At 39.7% G+C, this 19751-nt stretch overlaps 1 protein-coding gene across 5 annotated transcripts in view; it reads right to left on the reverse strand.

Moving 5' to 3' along the window:
- Positions 1 to 19751, reverse strand: part of MATN2 (matrilin 2) — a 77611-nt gene that overhangs the window by 18423 nt on the left and 39437 nt on the right. For all 5 annotated transcript variants that reach the window (XM_037379845.1, XM_037379849.1, XM_037379846.1 and 2 more), the window contains exons 6-13: positions 19432 to 19554; positions 11398 to 11520; positions 7383 to 7505; positions 5131 to 5253; positions 2722 to 2844; positions 2437 to 2559; positions 1967 to 2089; positions 1420 to 1542 (exon numbers count right to left, since the gene is read on the reverse strand). In XM_037379845.1, coding sequence (XP_037235742.1) covers positions 1420 to 1542; positions 1967 to 2089; positions 2437 to 2559; positions 2722 to 2844; positions 5131 to 5253; positions 7383 to 7505; positions 11398 to 11520; positions 19432 to 19554 — 984 coding nt within the window. The remainder of the gene's footprint in view (positions 1 to 1419; positions 1543 to 1966; positions 2090 to 2436; positions 2560 to 2721; positions 2845 to 5130; positions 5254 to 7382; positions 7506 to 11397; positions 11521 to 19431; positions 19555 to 19751) is intronic.

The raw sequence follows: 19751 nt of genomic DNA on the forward strand, positions 1-19751 counted from the left end.
TAACTCCTAGAACTCTGAGGAAGCTCCAACACACTTAGCAGTCTCCCTCCACAGTGTATGCACACACACTGAAAAAATTACTATTGCTCCAGTGTTTGGAAAGGATGGATAGTTCATTGTAAGCCTGTCAGCCTGACATCAATCTGCATTAAAAAAATGGCATGGATTAATGTGGAACTTGCTTCAGAGTAAAATCAAAGAAAGAGAATTAATATCAATCAAGCTCATGTTATGGAAAAATAGATACTGGAAAGCTAACTAAATATTTTTTAAAATTTATTATGAGGCTGGTTCACAAAGCTCATGCTGTTCACACAATGGAGCATTCAATAAGGCAGTAATCTCTATTTATTTTCATTAAGGAAACAGTCTACAGAATCAACATTATATGGATTAACACTGGCTAGAGAGGTCTTCAGGATAAGTCATAAATGGGGAAACATGAAGTGGCTTTCTTTCTAAGAATTTGCCGTGATCCTCTACTATTTAACATTTTTATGAGCAACCCAAAAGAAACTACAAAATAATCGCCAACAAAGTTTGTAGGTTACTCCAGTTTTGAGAGAAAAGCAAATATAAATAGAGCAGCTGCTGATATAAGGAGACATGAACCTTTTTGCAAGCTGGATAACAGCAGATCATATGTATTTTAAAGTAGCCAGAACTAAGCTTATACATTCAGAAACAAAGAATGAATGCTGTACTTACAGGATGTGGGACACCTGTATGACAGAGTCTTAAACAGCTTGTGATCGTGGTAGATAACAACTGAACACAAGCGCTAGCAGAATATTTTGGTCATAGACTCACATTATGTTTGGTCATAAAGAAAAAGATAGATTAAAAAAAGATAAAAAAAGATAGGTAGATTAAAATAATAATTAGGTGGCTATAGATGCTCTGCTCTGGACCCTGCTGTGTTTCCTATTAGACGACTTTGTACCACTGTGGTGCCCCCATAAGGATGCTGATGAATACCAGAGGTTTTAGGGGAGCAAGAAGAGATTTATGGAAAGATCAGAAAACATATAAGGAGCCTGAAGGAGTTTCATCTGCTTATCATTTACAAAAGAACATGCTAAGAGGTTAAAGGAACAGGTTAAGTCGTGATCTGCATGAATACACACAAAACAACACAGTGGCAATTAAAACTTCAATTCAAAGTAAAATGCAGCAACATCCTATGCTGAAGATTTAAATTCAACATACTCAATCTAGAAATGAAGTTCACATTTTCAAAGCTACTTTCAAATGTTAAAATTGACTGGTTTTTTGAAATGTATCTTCAGTTCAAATAATTAATTTCATATAAGTCTTACGATCTATAGAGAACAATATTCCATTCTGACTACTATGAATCGGTAAATAATCTCCTATAAAAAGAAAAGAAATTAATTATTTTATTCATAGGCTACTTACTTCGGCATGTTTTCCCATCTTGCCTTAGTACAAATCCATCATGGCACTGGCAAGTGTATGAATAGTCATCATTAACACAAAGATGTTCACAGCCATGAGTGACTGATTTGCAGATGTCCTTATCTAGGGATAACGTAGATTTTATGTACTACAGTTTGACAAATGAGAACATTTCCAAAACTTTAAAGACTAACAGTAATAAGCTCCTAAGAAATAAAGAATTTATCCTCCTTTTTGGCAGGCAAAATCCCCAATAAAAAGACCTGCCTCTAGCACAATATGTTTCTTTAGTAGACCTCTGAGTGCAAAAAATACAGTAACATAAAATAATTTACTTTTACATGTTTTCTTATCTTCCCTCAATACAAAACCCTCATAGCACTGGCAAATGTATGAACTGTCAGTATTCATGCAAACATGCTCACAACCATGATCAACAGAATTGCAAACATCTTTATCTGGGAAAAAAATAACGTTGCTAGTATTTAAAACATGTCTATGAATGCACAGATCATAAAGGAAATCTATTAAAGATAAGGACACTTACTTCTACATGTTTTTCCATCTTCCCTTAGTGCAAATCCCTCATAACACTGGCAGATGTATGACTCATCAGCGTTAACACAAACATGTTCACAGCCATGGTCAACTGAACTGCAAATGTCTTTATCTGAAAATAGTTGATGAAATTTGGTTAAAGCACATCTACAGTGAATATGTTAATGGAGAAGTAGTAGCTTTTATTAGGTGTACTGATACACTGGAAGAAATGAATAGAAATTTATTCAGCAAACACTTCTAACTCTTGGTACCTGAAAAGTTGTCTTTTTTTATCTCCAGTCATACCAATTTGGCTATTAAATACACTATTTCTGTACACAGAGTCTCTACAAGTTTCTGGCAAGTATAAAAATACTAATCCTATATTATAACAGTAAACTGTTGTATTTATTAGAACACTTCCATAAACCTACATACTGTAGATAAAAGTCTGTGAGTAATTATTGGAGTACTTACTTCTGCATGTTTTCTCATCTGCTCTCAGCAGAAAACCCTCATGACATTTGCAAACATATGAGTCACCTTCGTTAACACAAATATGCTCACAGCCATGGCTGACTGATTTGCAGATGTCCCGTCCTGAGAATGATTGATACAAACATAGGTTTGGAATGAAAACATGTTAAAAAAATGTAGATATCAAAAAGTAGGGTTGTTTTTCTTCCAGTAAGAAGTGAAAAACCCCTTTCTTTCCTTGCTTGATGCGCATGCAAAAACGTTCAATAGATAACAGTCACTCACTTCTGCACCTCTTGCCATCTTCTCTCAATACAAATCCCTCACGACACTTGCACATGTAGGAATTGTCAGCACTAACACAAATATGCTCACAGCCATGGCTCACTGATTTGCAGACATTTTTACCTGAGAAAAATTTAATAGATAAAAAATTGCGTTTAGGGTAAGATGTTCAAAATGTTAACAATTCCCAGCTACTGAATGTTCTTGTCCTTGCTAGTATACTGGACTCAATCCTGCAAATCATTTATAGCACCTGCTGTCTTTTTTTGTTGTCACAGAAAGGTACATCTTTGTCCTGTTCATTTTGCAACCTCAGTATTAAGAAGTGCACTGTTCCAGTTCTAGAGTTTGTAGAATTTCATATCCCTAGCATGCAGATTAGTGACCCACTAGGATTTCCAAAGGCACCTAACTCCCACATCCACATCTCAAGTAAACTTTCCAGTGAGAAACAGATCTATCATCAACTTTTTATCTTCAGTAATGAACCTGTTCAAACCTGAAATAGTTAATGCTTTTTCTTCCTCTGTGCTTAAGTTCAGAAGGTGTTTGTCATTTTTCTGTAAAGTAGGGTTACAAAAATGCAGTGTGTGTAGTATTTAAGGATAGCGAGAAAGACAAATTACATGATCCTGCTGTGGAATTCTGGAAAGTTGCCAGCTATAATTGGGCAAACAGATGTTCATGGGGTTTTCTCATACAGAATGTAGATACAATTCATATTTCAAAATAAAATGAAATGCAATCTATTAATTAACATTATTTAAACTAACATCTTGTATTCCCTTTCTTTCCCACACACTTATTTCCCTGCAAGACTTAGAACAAACAGAACAGAACATTCCATCTGGAAGGGACCTACAACAATCTGCTAGTCCAACTGTCTGATCAGTTCGGGGCTGACCAAAAGTTAAAGCATAGTAAAAGCACTGTCCAAATACCTCTTAAACAACTAACAGGCTTGGGGTATTAACCACTCCTCTAGGAAGCCTGTTCCAGTTTGACCACCCTATCGGTAAAGAAGTGGTTCCTAATGCCCAGGCTAAGCCTCCCCTGGTACAGCTTTGAACCATTCCCACATGTGCTGTCACTGGATCCAGGGGGAAGAGCTCAGCACCTCCCTCTCCACCTCCCCTCCTCAGGAAGCCATAGAGAGCGGTGAGGTCACCCCTCAGCCTCCTTTTCTCCAACCTGGACAAGCCCAAAGCCCTTACCCGCTCCTCATCGGACATGCCTTCCAGCCCTCTCACCAGCTGCGTTGCCCTCCTCTGAAGGCGTTCAGGGACCTTCACATCCTTCTGAAATTGTGGGCCCCAGAACCGCACACAGTGCGCAAGGTGAGGCCGCAGCGACACTGAACGCAGGGACAGGCGCCGCTGGGGCCGCTGGTTGTGCTGTGTCCGATCACCCCAGGGTGACCCAGCACCCGTGGCTGCCAGGGCACGCTGCTGACTCACGCTGAGCCTGCTGTCACCGGCACCCCCAGGTCCCTTTCTGCAGCGCTGCTCCCCAGCCACTCCTCTCCCAATCTTTACTTGTGCCTGGCGTTACTCCATCCCCAGGTGCAGAATCTGGCATCTGGATTTGTTAAATTTCATCCCATTAATCATAGCCCAGTGCCCCAAACTGTCTAGATCCCTCTGGAATTCTGCATGGACAGAACATGTAGCTTGCTTTTAGAGTGTCAGTACTTCTTGAGATAAGCAGAATTTGTCTGTTTGCATGGAATAATCAAGTAGGGTGCTGTTGTGATACACAAACTGAGAATAAGGAGCTTTTAATTTGACATGGTAATATCTGGGTGACTGATTTTTTTTTCTGTAAACGTTATTTAACAGATGTTGATGAGATCTATGGGATTACAGTTACAAAATACTTAATGCCTGTGTTTTTTTCAGACTTATCCATTCTTGTTCTTTGATCACTTAGTGATCAACACTATAAAAATTAAGAAAAATTTGCAATGAATGTTTTCTTGATATCTGCCACTCATCCTGACTGCATAACGTAGTGAAATGTGTAATGCAATTACAATCCCTTTGCAATCATCCTTATAAGGATGCCCCATATATATATATATGCCCCATATAAGGACATAAGTCAGAATAAAATAGTTTTGGATCCGCAACAGTTTAATTTCAGGGCTACTTTTTAAATGGCACAGACATTTAAGGTGCAATTCAAACGGCTAAAAGTATGCATCCAGGACCAATTTAGATGCCTTAGCATATCCAGGATACTGACATACTACTGGCAGATATGACATAAAAGGGGAAAGTGAACTTTTTGAATCCTCAAGCATTTAAAATGATGCTGGACATTAAAGTTTAGGCACTCAAATCCTACTTTACTGATTTCTTCTATGGGTGTAATAAAAATCTAACTCTGAGTTCCTGAATAATAACTTACGTTTGCATGTTTTCCCATCGTTACGAAGCCTGTATCCTTCAAAACACTGACAAGTGTAAGATTTGTCACCATTTACACACAAATGTTCACAGCCGTGATCACTCAGAGCACAATAGTCAACTCCTGTAGGAGCAATTTAAGTTATTAAAAAAATTTTACAAATAATGAATTATTTTTCATCTCCAGTACTTCCATGGCATATAAACAAGTAAATATAAATACATTGAACTGCTTAAACAATAATCCAGTTCCTTATCTGATAATATACATATAGCATCAATAAAATGTAAGAGGGCCTTGTGGTAAACTTTGCATTGGTTGCTTTAAGCAGAGTTGGGAAATCATACTTTCCTATACTTACATAACTCAACAGAGTCCATGCCTCAGGACTTACAAATCGAATTTTAAAAACCCAGTACAAAACACTTCAGCAGTGACTTTATGTAAGACAGTGGCAAAGACAAAAAAAAACCCTACCTTATGAACATTATTCTTTAAATACAGTCTCCAAATGGCCAGATGCGAAGGTGGCAGTCCCTAGAACCCACTAGTGCACCTGACCCAGCTGCTGTGGCAGCAAGCAGAAAGCATCTCAGGGACCTCAGTGTGCTTTGGCTTAGACTAGTCAAGCTGTTGCAAAGAATTGCAAGTGACAAGTACTGTCAAATACGGTCCATTTTTCATCTCAAATTTCCAAAGTGTTTCTTCTCTGTAACAGGACCCCTGGGACCCCGCAGGCAGCACTTGCTACTGTCTATTGGCTACACACACGGTGTCACTCATTTTTTTGTAATTAGTTGTCAGAGTAGAAATCTGTTTACCATTCAGATGTTCCCACAACTGTCTTAAGATACTTGTGCCTGTGTATGACACCAGAATTGTAATTTCCAGATGTTTTCCCCTTAGGAGTGGTATATGTTAAATCCCTTCCATTCAACTGCTCATTCAGGAAATCCCAAAGTGCCAAAACTCTTTTCATGATAGCCTAAAAATGTTCATAGGGTTTCAACAACTCATCTGGAGGTCAGAAATAGGACAATTTCTTTCCTAAATATATATGAGGAGAGGGGTATGTTGGCAAGAAGAGAAGCTATTCAAAAGAGCTCAGTTTCATTGCACAGAGGGATTCCAGAAGCCACAGCACTGTTTAAATGCTGCTGATAGGTCTCCAAGTACAGCCTGGAGGAAAGTAACTCAAGAGTGTAAAAAGATACCTCTTTTTACTACAAAGGGAAAGAGATTTTCCATTTACAAGTTGATAAAACTCCATAGTTCAGCTGTTTTAAAATTTCCAGTTGTTCTTTCAGACAAATGTCTAGAGACAAACTGTTTCTAGTACAGCCTATTGTTGTTACATGCACACTAGTTCTGCTGTTGCATTACTGTCTGCCTCTTTCTAGAGAGTTACAGTGGCAGACAGCAGCAAAGTCTGCCAAGGTATTGGATGGGGCTAAAAGGGTTAGTAGGGAGGCAAAGACAAAGTTAAAGACAAATTGCCTTTACTGATTTGCCTCACTTCTGCCTAGATCATTTTTGTGACTGAGCACTTGCAGTTTGACTTCTGTTAAAAATGCGTTGCTCAAGTGAAAGAAAAGAAGTGAACCCTGGAGCTGCTCCAACATTCAACAAATTTGAAAAATAACATACCTCCAAACGCTGTAGAGAAAGTGGCCCAAACCCTCTCATCAAAGAGGTCCAGGAAAAGTCAACAGGCCAAATGCATTCACATTCCTCTTTCCTGACCTGTTCTATGTACTATTTTTCCAGTGAAGAAGGCAATTTGGCTATCTGCAAGACTGCCATGAATCTAAATGATCATTAGATTTACAAAGGGTGGAGAGCTTCCAGGTCAACTGTTGTTCACTTATTAAGGGTTCCCATGCAAAATGTAAAGCTCAGTGTGAGACTCACACTTCTCCTCCTGCCCCAGGTAAGCTGATGCAGTTCACCTGGCAGACACTGCTGTCCACATGACCTGTCAGTCAGACATTTGTTATGTGACTGACAAACTGCCCTCAACACCTGGGGAGCAGATCTTCCAAAACTTTTCTGAATAGGTGAAGATTTACAGTTATCTTGACAAGTATCCTTTCCTAAGTCCTTTTTCTGTTTGCTCCTACTTTCAAATCATCCTTAAAGTATTACTGAAATGCAGACTGTAAAACTAAATTGAAGGTGTGTCCTCTTCCCTGTATGAAACCAGAAACCTTCTCCAGATGAACTGAGATCAAAAAACTTCTGACAAGACTTACTTGTGCAGGTTTTTAGGTCCTCATTGATGATAAATCCTTCCAAGCACTGACAGACATAGGAGCCATCAGTATTTAGGCACAGTTGCTCACAGCCATGATTGTTTTCAGCACAGTGGTCCACTCCTGTTGAATTGCATTAATAATTGAAGAAATCACATTGGAGCCTTAGATACACTACAACACTGTAGTTAGCACACAATGCCTTTGCAGAGCAAGAGAAAAAGATCCGCACAGCTCTTTATTTATGCAGTGTCCCCCACATATTTGAGTAACCTGAATTACCAACACCTAAGTGAAATTAATACACTAAGTCCACCTGGGAGATAACAAACTTGATGAAGTGCAGATCCCCCCTGCCGAAAATCACAAAGGGAAACTAAGGTGGAGTGAAGGGAGAACCTTGAAGTCCTGCCTGGTCTCACCCACAGAATCATGCTTGCTTTCTTTAAAAAGCAAGACTCTGTCTTTTGTTCACCATAAAATTTTCTCAGAAAGTATGAATATTAGTAACTCTTGAAATAGAAATTATGGCTTTCAGATTATTTAATAAACAGGACATATTTTTCAGCAGGATGAGAAATCACCCACTTAAAACTGGCCTGCCAACAGGTTCAAGCAGTTAAAGCCTAGTGAGGGACAGATACAAGTTATGAGCATGAGAGTGTCCTAATATGTTGCTTTTCCTTGATTTTCTTATTCCAAGTAAGATAAAGCGGAAATTTTTTTATATGCAAAATTACCTTGTATGCAGCTGGTTGTGTGGAAGATGAAGGGTGGGGGAAAGGAGAGAGAAGTGTGAATTTGGTTTAAAAATCACATTGGCTTGTAGAATGGACAGCAAGGCAGTAGGGTGAGATACAAGGTGCACTTGCTGTAATCTGCTGACTGTAAATATAGGAAAAGCACATTTTAGGAAAAAAAGATTTATGCCAAACTTCCTCATAATATTTTATTGCAACGTGCTAATGGTTATTTTTAGTCATATAGGCCTTAATCAGTTTAGCTTAACTTGATCAAAAGTGGTGGAGTTCCCACAGACACGAACAGTCTCATATGTTTCTATCTGCAAATCATTTACAGATGTGAACAGGCATGTCTGCAGCTATTTGTTGACATTTAAAAGCTTCTGTATTTAATGTAAAATTACATAATTCTAATTATTGCTGTTTATTTAACTAAGCAACGAGTTTGCAGTAATTGGTCCAGATTTACCATTATACATAGATAGAGGTAACGCTGGCTTGTACAACTGAAGCTGAGGTGTCAGTTTTTACTAGTTAAAGAAAGTTCCAGCTGGAACATTCTCCTTTTTCCAACACTTTACATCATCATGGCTTGTGTAACTTCTCAGAGCACACAAAAAATGTGGAACAGAAAAAGAAAATAGCCCCCACCCCCAGTATTCTCTGTGAAAAATTGCATCTGTTTGGCACCATCTTTTACAATACAAACACCCACACTACTGTGAATTTTAACATTTAAATACTCTGGGTTCTCATGCACAGTCTTTTAACACATTCTTTCAAAGAGCAGAGTAATCACAAAGCTGGTAATTGCCAGGTTTTAGAAATTAGTATAACTGTAAATCTAGTCATCCTGTGCTTCATTACATGTGTAAAAAAAATGTAAGAAGGGGAATAGCCAGGATAAGGCTCAGCATTTTAAAAAACAATGTCTGTCTTGGAATGTATTCATTTTTAGATATTCAACTTGTGATAGCCTAAAACGTAACTTTAAGAAGTTCTGAGCTCTTGCAACACATCCAAATTTCCTTAAATGTGGCTTTATCACAAACAGTTTATTTAAAAATAATTACTCCCTGGCCTATTAACTTTTTAAAAATTTCAGTGACTTCCAGTTCCATTGGAAAAATATGTCATAAGCACATCAGGAAAAAATGCTGCCAATATTTTAGATGATGTGCAATATGGTTCCCTGCAATAAAAGTATCTTCTAAAAACTGGGTGACGTCAAGTGGGCGATGTTGTTGGGTTTTTCTATTGTCCTGGGTTTCTGGTGCAACACTGATCTTTTTTGCATAACATTCTTATTAAAAAGAGGATGTTTTACTGAATAGATCACTGAAAGTGTAAAACATATAGAAGGGGGAAGTGTCTACATATCTCCGCATATCAGCATACATCAGTATCAGATGTGCTGCTGTTCACATAGCTCATAGCAATGACACAGAAGTTCAACAGTAAGCACTGCCTCTGTGTTAAGACACCTTGGTTGAAAATATTTTTGCAGTTATTTCGATTGGAGAAGATGATGCTTTAGTTCTCTGTTGGATCAGGGATCTCACTATAGCATTACTTCACTAGACCTGGCTTGTGGTGGACTTTACAGCAACATAGGTTTGCATAACTCAAAAAGATCTCTAAAGGACCCGGGAGCATTTTCTCATTCTGTTCACACCTCGCCCCACTGCAGTAACCAGCTGCTGCAGTTCATGAGACACAGACATTTCTGCACGTATTGCCATCATACTGTTGGGTGTATCCAGGATGACATTTGCACACAAATGACACTTCCATGGTAACACATCCGTGTTCACAGTCATGCTGACCTAAAGCACAGAATTTTACCTCTGCGGAGAGAAAAACAGTGAAGAATTCAAGCAAGCCATGAGGGTTTCTGAAGCAAAATGGCTTAGAAAAAATCACTTTTCTTAAACAATACTGGATTCTGTGCTTTAGACACCTGTTAAACCTGATAGTGAGCTGAGGATCTGAGAGCTGATTACAAATTCTTGGCTATGCAAGACTTTGACACCCATAGACCTGCTCCTGTACTCATCAGAAGTCATGCATCATGGTGAAGGAGGAACATCTAGTGCTAGAGTGATGCATTCTCCCTGATTTATAAAGAGGGCATATATGCAAACATTCTGCTTTATTTTACAAACTTATCTAACATGAGCATTGTTATAACAAGATTTGGAATAGGAGCTTAATCCTGGAAATGTCACCAGGTTTACAGCCAAATCCAAAGCCCCCTAATTTTAAGGAAAAACACCCCAAATGGGAATTACAATTTGCCTTTAATTCGCAATTACATCCTTGGCAATAAATATTCTACACAATGCTGTTCTTTTGCTCCTATACTCACCAAGGCACATCCAATCTATAAACCCCTGAATTTATTAAAATACCATATAGATAATAAAGACCAGAATAGCATGGATTGCTGTAAAAACAGCACTGCATAGACAAAGATGCTTCATGAGAATGCATCTTTAAGACTGAAAGAAAATACAGCTCCAAAACCAGATAAATTTTATGAGTGTCTAGAATATATTGCTCCAGGCAAGCTTCTTATTCATAAAATATCAGCAGTACAAGAACTGCCCCCCTCAAGAACTGAGTCAACAGATCAGGGTAGTTAATTTTGCTGAATATATTCTCCTTCAACTTTAACATTACATTGAAAATCTGCTGTGATTCCAGGCCCCCACTCAGGAAGAGCTCTAACATGGAAGTCTTTTTAACGTAAATAGTATGTGTGATTGGTTTAGAACCCTAACATTGCTGAGACTCTTTTTACAATTTTTTAGGAAACTGGGGTTTCGTGTGTGACTCTAAGTTGATTTTAATAGCTACGTTATCTATCCAATACTTTCCCAAGCTAATGAAATACATCTGTTCTTGGCTAAACCAACTGGGCAAAGTAAGGTGATTATTTTATTTTTAAAGCTGTTTGTGTTCCTACAAGACAGAGTCAGAAAGTTTCAAATAAGTAATGAACTTACTGGTTTTGAGCCACTCTGGTTCCTATATTACTCCTCAGGTTTCCATAAATGTCTCCAGAAAATGTCTAATACACAATCTAGTTTACAAAACAGCAAACTGTATTTTTCCAGCATGACTGGCTCAGTTAAAATCCAAGTTTTTAAAGAAACATTGGTTTCAACCTTAATCATAGAGAAAACTTTCATCCTTTCAGAAGAAGCTATTCACAGCAGGTTTAAGAAATAAAAGCAGATGAACTTTATTATGTCCAAAAGATTACTCACTTTTGCATGTTTTCTTATCTGGATTAAGTCTAAACCCTTCTTGGCACTGACAAAAATAGGAGTAATCTGTATTAACACACTCTTGTTCACAGCCATGGTCCTGAAGAGCACAATAATCTGGTCCTAAATGGGAAAAAATTGTCAGCAAGGAATATAAATCCTCAAAAATAAACTAGGTAAAAAACCAGTTACTTTGCTTTCTTTTCTTTAGCCTTTTTTTTTCTAGGCACCATTCTGACTTTTTTACCATATTGCTTCAAGCTATGAAAATAACATGTTCTTTTTTTCCAAATATCTGCTACACTTACAAATATCTGGTATGTATATTTCAATGAATTCTCTGAGAACACATGTAGAGAAGTTAGGCTCTTAAATATTTCTTAACATTTCACAGCTAAGTCCTATACATTACTTCATTAAAACTGCCTCTTTTTTTTACGCAGAGCAAGTTAGATATGATCTGTAATAAATACACAAACATGCTTTTAATGCTGTTCATTAGGTGGAAGCAGGACAATCACATCATCAGGAGCACTGGTGTTTCAACAGTTCTGAGTGTTTATTACATAGTTCTTCCAGTTAAAATGCTCATGAAAGGGAAGATGAGCAAAGTCTAGAAACAGCTACCTCGTGTATAAAGTACCTTACAAAGGAAAGTAATTATGCAGTAAGTACTGGGATATTTAGTACATAGTCTACTACTACTGATGAAGTCAAAGAACCTGACATTCACTTAGACGCAGTGTCTAGCCTTCAGTTTTGTATCAGTGAAGTTCATTAATTTATACTAGTGAAAGAATGGTCTCAACCTCTCAGCACTGCTAAAAATAGATAAACAAGTCACAAATAAGGTAAATCACATTTTTAAAGACATCCAAGCACTTTTGAACACCTCATTAAACAACATGAAACCTGACATTCAGAGGTTAATTATTACTCCCAGAGGTAATTGGCTTCCTGAGGCAGGAACTGTTCTTTCCTTGTATGTGTGGTGGGCTAATGTAATTGAACTTTTTTGTATGATGAAAGGCCTTAGCAATAGTAAACCACCTATATTTTCAGGGCAAATAAAGTGGAATGTGTCTTTCTAAGAAAACCTGAGAGGCATATTTTATCACTGATGAACTCCACTTCATTTATTTGTAGAACATTTCCTTTACCAAAACTTTTCATGACAGCATATTGCACATACACATATACATAACACAGGGATATCTTACGTTTTTACTAAAAAAAGTAAGTAGAAAATATAGTTTGTTTAAGTGTGCACTGAAGAGACAGAAACCATAAAGTCACCATGTGTGCATCAGAGGAACACAGCTGTATGCCTTCTGGACCTACTCAGTGCTGTGTTGCATTTACCTGCTCAAATCCTTGCTAACTCAAGTGTGCAGGACAGACTTGTCCTGGGTGACTGTTTCTGAAGATGAGCACAAGAGTTGAAGAGTATGTATTATTATCTTTGTTGGAACCTTGAGGCTGTTATGTTTGGAACATCAAAAACACATTTCACAGGGCTTTATTAACACGGTCCAGGTTAAAGATGCTCTCAGATGGCCTCTACCAGCTACAGATCATGTGAACACACACACAACTCAAACAGGGGCAAGAGCAACAGCTGAAGCTCAGCACCCCTAGATACAAGCAGAAGCTACCATCTGACCTTTTGAGGGGAACAGCAGGAGTGGCAGAAGCCCCCTTAACAGTTAACTTAGTAGCTAGGAATGACCTCTGTCTGCCTCGCTGATAATCTGAATTTGCTGCTCTCTTCCAGCCACGCACAGAGTACTCTGCGGGTGTTGGCAGGGTTGCCCTCACATGCAGCGTTCCTTGTATTTCATTCTAAGAAGTCTGGAGTAATTCCCAGACAAAACATTTGTCAGATATGTATGACTGTATTGGTAACATTTACATCTTCAAGCTTTTCTTTCTAGCCATGAGCATGAAAGCTGACTTTCTGTTTTTGAAAGGAAAGCCAGGATTCTGAGGTAATCATGAGATCTCAGGAGCTGGTGCCCCAAACCCAGGCTTGCTTGCTGATGCAGGGATCTGGGCTGGTGTGAGTGGGAGTCTTGGCTAGTTGGTGATCATCCCTGAGATTCAGCATGTAAGCCAAATATATCAAAATTTATGTTAAAGGTTTTAAATTTACAAACATTTAAAATCTCATGATCTGTAGTTTGTTTATGCTGACTCAAAGGCATCATGATTCATAACATATGGGAGCTAGGGGACTCTTCTGCTCTGAAGAACTCTCATGCTGTCTTGACTTTCGCAGCATTAAAAGCCTTTTATTTTATTATTTATTTTTTATTTTATTTTATCTTTATTTTATTAGCAAGGCTCAGAAGATAGCAAGTGTAAGGAAAAATGGCTTAGTAAGTTTTATTTATGCTTAGATCCAGGACATGCATCTTGGAAGACAATGATTTGACACAGTATTTGCTCATTCCTCCCTGACTGCTCCTGAATCAACCTCTATGGCTTACCATGTCCAGTCACTTTGATTTTTCCCTAATTGCAATCTGATGGAACTTTCTCCCTTAATTTTAAACTAATTTAAAGCATTTACAACAAAACAGAATGCATTTAATATGACAGAGGTGCACAGAGCTATGAGAAGCTTGTCTGTGGCCTCTGCCCCTTGGCTTGGGAGCTGCATTTAATGTCAGGCTCCCACCCTTGGTTCTTGCCCGAGACACATTATAGGTATGCCTGTGCCTAGCCTTGCATTTTGCTGATCCTGACTGACTGTAGGCTTCTCTTGACACTGTGGACTTGTCTGATGATCACTGGACTGTTGGCTGAGCCTGGTTACTGTCATAGGACCTGTTTTGTCCCTCTTCGGGTACCATGGAACCAAAGGCCTTGCCAAAGAGATTACTGACCCTGCTTGCCTTGTAGCCATCCTTGGCTCCCAGCTTGCACTCCCCTGCAAAGCAGTGAACTTTTGTGTTGTATGTTCCCCATTCCACAGCGATCCAACACGAAACCATAGATGTGCCTGCTGAGAGTTTCTGGTCAAAATCATATGGGAAATGACGTTGGGAATATGGTGATGGAGTCTGCTGCCCTACCTGACAAAAAGTGAATAAGGCCTTCTACAAACAGATAGCAGAAGTCTCGAACTCATGGGCTTTTGTTCACATTAGAAATTTCAACAAGCCAAACCCATACCAGAAGGGTAAGACATCATTGTGCAGGCAACTCAGGAGGCTTCTGCACAGACTTGGTGACAACTGCCTAACATGAATTCTTGAGGGGTGATGTTCTTCTTGACCTGCTGCTGTGACCATAAGATGACTGAGTTCACGATCCAGAAGGCTGGGAGGGCAAACAGCAGAATTCAGACTTCTTATTTTACACGCTCAGATTTCAGCTTATTCAGGGAATTGCTAGGAAGAATCCCCTGGGAAAGAGCCAAGAAGGGAAAGGATGCCTACGAGAGCTAGACGATTTTTAAAGAAAACTTGCTAAGAGCTCAGGAACAAATTATTACACTGTACTGGAAAATCTGCTTAGAAGATTTAAGAGCTTCTCAGTGAACTGAAACACAAAGAGGGAAAATAGTAAAGGGGGAGCCAAGGAAAAAGAAGAGTATAAAAGCATTGCTTAGGTACTTTGGGACAAAACCAAAGCCCAGCTGGACCTATTACTACTGAGGTACACTAAGGGTAATAAAGAAGGGAATCTACAAATATGCTGGTAGCAAAAAGGGAATCACAGAAAATGTGGGCCTTTTGATTGGGGGAACAACCTAGTGATGAACAATACAGAATTGGCTGAGAAGAATAATGACCTTTTTATTTCTGGTTCTCACAGACAAATCCTGCTCCCAGATCTTCATGTGTACCAGCACATTCTGGGAAGAAGAGGGGCTAGCAACATCCATTACAGACGACTAAGAGAAACTGGATATACACAGATCCACGGGATGACTGGCATTCACCTGTGGGTGCTGAAAGAGCTACGTGATGTGACACCACTGTCTATCATGTATGAAAATTGACGGGGACCAGGATATCCCTGATATCTGAAAAATGGTAACGTTACACTCATCTTTTAAAAAAGGCAAGAAGAAAGACCCAAGGAACCATAGACCAATCTGCATCATCTCAGTCCCAGTATCATGGAGCACATCTTCTCAGAATCAATTTCCAAATATATGAAGGGCAAGAAGATTATCTGGAAGAGTCAATATGGATTTACAAAGGGCAAACCATGCTTGACCAACCCCTTCACCTTCAACGATGAAATGACTGCATCTGTGGACAAGGGAGGATCAGTAGATGCAACACACCTTTGCACTAGTAAAGCTATTGATGCTGCCTCTCAAAGCATTCTCATTTGGAAGCTGAGGAAGTATAGGCTGGAAGAAAGAAGGGTTAGGTGGGGTGAAAATTTGCCCAGGCCACCAGCCTCAAAGGATAGTGATCAATGACTTTGTGTCTGGCTGGTTGCTAATAATGACCAGAGCACCACAGGGAACAACACTGGGCGTCACATTGCTAAACATCTTCATCAGTGACATAGGTGATGACACAAAGCACACCCTCAGCAAATCTGTGGGTGACACTAATTTATGGACAGTGACTGAAAGCAAACAGCAGAACTTAAATACCGACGAAGGTGAACTTGATATTTGGACCAGAAGATGTCTTATGAAGTCCAGAAAGAAGAATCGCGAAGTTCTGCACCTGGATGGCAAATACCCCACAGTTTGCACAGACTGGGAAGTGACCAGCTGATCCCATAGGGAAGTAGAGCCAGGAGCCAAGGGCAACAATACAGCTGAGCTGGGCAGGGGCCTCGTCAGACAGGTACCGCCCTGCAGTACCCAAGCAAGGTGAGCAGGGCAGGCCTGGAAATGGTAGCCAGCTTTAACCAGAAGTCCAGATCATCAGACAAGTACACACTGCTGAGGCAGGTCTGAGGTCAAGCCAGGAAGCCAGCCTGCATGTCAAGATGAGGTAAGGCCACTCCTGGTGAGGGCAGCCAGGGTCCGACAGAGCCAAGTGATCGCTGGGCAGGTTCACAATGCCAGGGCAAGGCCATGGTCAAGCTAGGAAGTCAGTCTGCAGGTCAGGTTCTGGATCAACGAGGGCTATTGCCAGGCTTAGCTGGAGACTGCACTTGACATACTTTGTCCAGTTCTGGAACAATCCCTTCCCTTCTCCCCCCAGTTGGAGAATAAACTGAAGAGGGCTCAGCAGAGACCTACTGCTGGGACATAGTACACCAGACTTGTGCACAGAACTTGAGGAATCCGGTCTTACTGAGTTCAGTGAAAAGGAAGGTCTCTAACTGCATCTTACCATTCGTTCTTGTAGGTCATTACAAAGATGATGGAGCTAAACCCTTCTTGCTAGTGCCAGATGGTGTAACAAGGAACAATGGTCACCACTTGTGGCTTGGGTGATTGGCATTGGACATGAGGAGAATGTTATTCACTAGAGGGAGAGTGCAGCAGTGGAACAGGTTGCCCAGAGAGGCTGTGGACTCTCCACTGGAACTTTTTGAGACTCAAACTGGACAAAACCATAGCTGACTTGATCCACAGTTTGTGGCAGTTCCACTTTGAAGAGGAGGCTTGAGTAGATGACTTCCAGAGATCCTGTCCAACCAGCATTTGGAAGTTTTTGTGTTTCCAGCATAAAGACAGCAGCACATGGTCAGACTGACAGTCTATACAGCCCAATGTGCTGTCTCAAGCAATAGATCCCTAAATCAGAGGATAGAGACAGGACAAGCCTGAAATACTACTTTCCCAGAACACTCTCTCAGCTTCCAGCATGCTGTGGATCGTCAGTTTAAGTAGGTTAAAGTAATTCGTACAGCTAGACCATAAGCTAAAAAACCACTCAGGACATATAAAATGTGTATGCTGTTTTAAGGTCTTTGTTAGGTTCAAACTCAGGGAGAAAACAGTGCTTAAAATTCACATTCTTCAATAGAATAAATTAACAAAAATTTGTGCTTGGACAGTGGAAAGCACTTATGCTATAGTAAGATTTCAATAATATATGGATGTGGAAGTACATATGGAAGTATAAGAGAATTTAGCTAGCCCTTAGCTGACAGATGCTTGACAAATGGGCAAGTTCATACAATCTACAAGCAAAGTGAACCAGTACAAACTGTACTCTGGCCCCTGGGGAGGCAGGAAATTCACCTCCCCTTACTCTGACCATCTGAAAATTAGGTGTCTGCTCTGGCAAGTCATACAGGCTTCCTGCATAGTCAAGGAAAACAGGCACTTCCATAAATTTGTGTCAGAGCTGTGGAGCAATCGCCTTCTAGAAGCATATGTCTCTCCCTTGATCATAAGACCAGATGTACAGCCTGGATTAGATACTTTCTTTCTAAATGTTAAATTTAAGTGAAATAATTACCAAGTATAATACATAATACAGTTGACAGGTTAACACAGTCTCTCATCATAAAGACGGAAATGCCCTCAAGGCTGTATAAAGCACTGAAATGCTGTGCTATATTGATGCATTATTTGAGAAATAATGTTTGAACACATTGTTCAGTAATATGGGCTAAATTCTCCACCAGCATCAGCAGTGCCATTCACCTAAAACTACTGGAGTTTGTCTGCTTACAGACACAATAGCAACATTTCTTTATCAAGGCTCTGTGCCGGTTTTGGCTGGGGTAGAGTTAGTTTTCTTCATAGTAGCTAGTATGGGACTATGTTTTGGATTTGTGCTGGAAACAGTGTTGATAATAGTGTTGATAATTCAGGGATGTTTTAGTCATTGCTGAGCAGTGCTTAGCCAGAGCCAAGGCTTTTTCTGCTTCTCACCCCAGCCCACCAGCGAGCAGGCTAGGGGTGCACAAGAAGCTGGGAGGGGACACAGCCGGGACAGCTGACACCAGCTGACCAAAGGTGTATCCCATACCACATGACCTCATGGTCAGCATATGAAGCTGCGGGAAGAAAAAAGGAAGAGGGGACATTTGGAGTTATAGAGCTTTGTCTTCCCAAGTAAGCATTATATGTGTTGAAGCCCTGCTTTCCTGGAGATGGCTGAACACCTGCCTGCCCATGGGAAGGGGTGAATGAATTCCTTGTTTTGCTTTGCTTGTGTGTGTGGCTTTTGATGTATCTATTGAACTGTCTTTATCTCAACCCACAAGCTTCCTCACTTTTACTCTTGCAATTCTCTCCCCTGTCCCACTGGGAGAAGGTGAGAGAGTGGCTGTGTGGTGCTTAGTTGCCAGCTGGGGTTAAACCATATTTATGAAGAAAGGTAACTAAGAATGTACATTAAGGTTTTACCTTCAAATTTCCTGAAAGTGAGTTATGAGATTAAACACTGTGGAGTTTTTAGCTACTTCTCCCAATTACGGGAAGCCTTGGCAAGAGTATTTTCTGGTCTGTCATTACCCTTCTGCTTTATATCCACTCCTAACTCTGGTAATTTTTGAGCTTATTAGCTCAAATTTGACAAACAACGAACAGGAAAAGCCATGAAGTTACTATAACCTGCTGGAAACATGGAAACTTGGTAGAAGATACTGATGTTGCCAGAGCTTTGGCACACTATCAAAGAACTCACTCTTGAGAAAAATCCATGGGAAAATAGGCTGCAATATTTCCTCTGATTGTGGAATTACTCTATTTAATTTTAGCTTGTCTTACAAATGAAGCTGATTATAAATTGTCTTGTACAGACTTGTTTGTTTACCCAGCTAGGGAGATGATATTCTAACTGAAAAATCTGGATAATCAAACAGACCGTGCAAGCAAAGCTTTGGGCTTTTACTGTTGAAATGGAGCCTGTTTTCATGTTAAAAGCTTCCTGTTCATAGAAGGGACCCCTACCATTAGCCTCTCCCCCCAAAAGCCAAACTACCCCCAAAACCAATTTGCATTGCTTTCAAGATCTTTGGCTTCCAAGGTACTCCAACATTTTCTATACCTGATGCGTAATTCAGTGTTCCCAGGACCAACAAGAGTATTGCTGTTAAGAAATGGAAGATGGAAGTACAAAATGTTCATAATTAAAACTTATCACAACTTACTTCTGCAGGTTCTTTGGTCTGGATTTAAAATGAACCCTGGATGGCATCTACAGTAGTAGGAGTCCTCAGTGTTAACACATTCATGTTGGCAACCTTGGTTATCCAAAGTACAGTAGTCTACAACTGAAAAAGAACAAGACCAGCATGTACAATTAGAAAAACAAAATTAAAACTATTATACATAGGTATTATTGTTCTAGTTAAACACAGTAGCTATAAAAAAAGGAAAAGCTTACATAATTTCTGCCCTGAAGAGCCTTTCTGCAAAAAATAGTGCACTTTCAATACCAGTTGGTGAATCAGATTTGATTAGAGCCCTG

This window comes from Falco rusticolus, chromosome 3 (genome assembly GCF_015220075.1).
Source record: "Falco rusticolus isolate bFalRus1 chromosome 3, bFalRus1.pri, whole genome shotgun sequence".
Classification (NCBI taxonomy): Eukaryota; Metazoa; Chordata; class Aves; order Falconiformes; family Falconidae; genus Falco; species Falco rusticolus.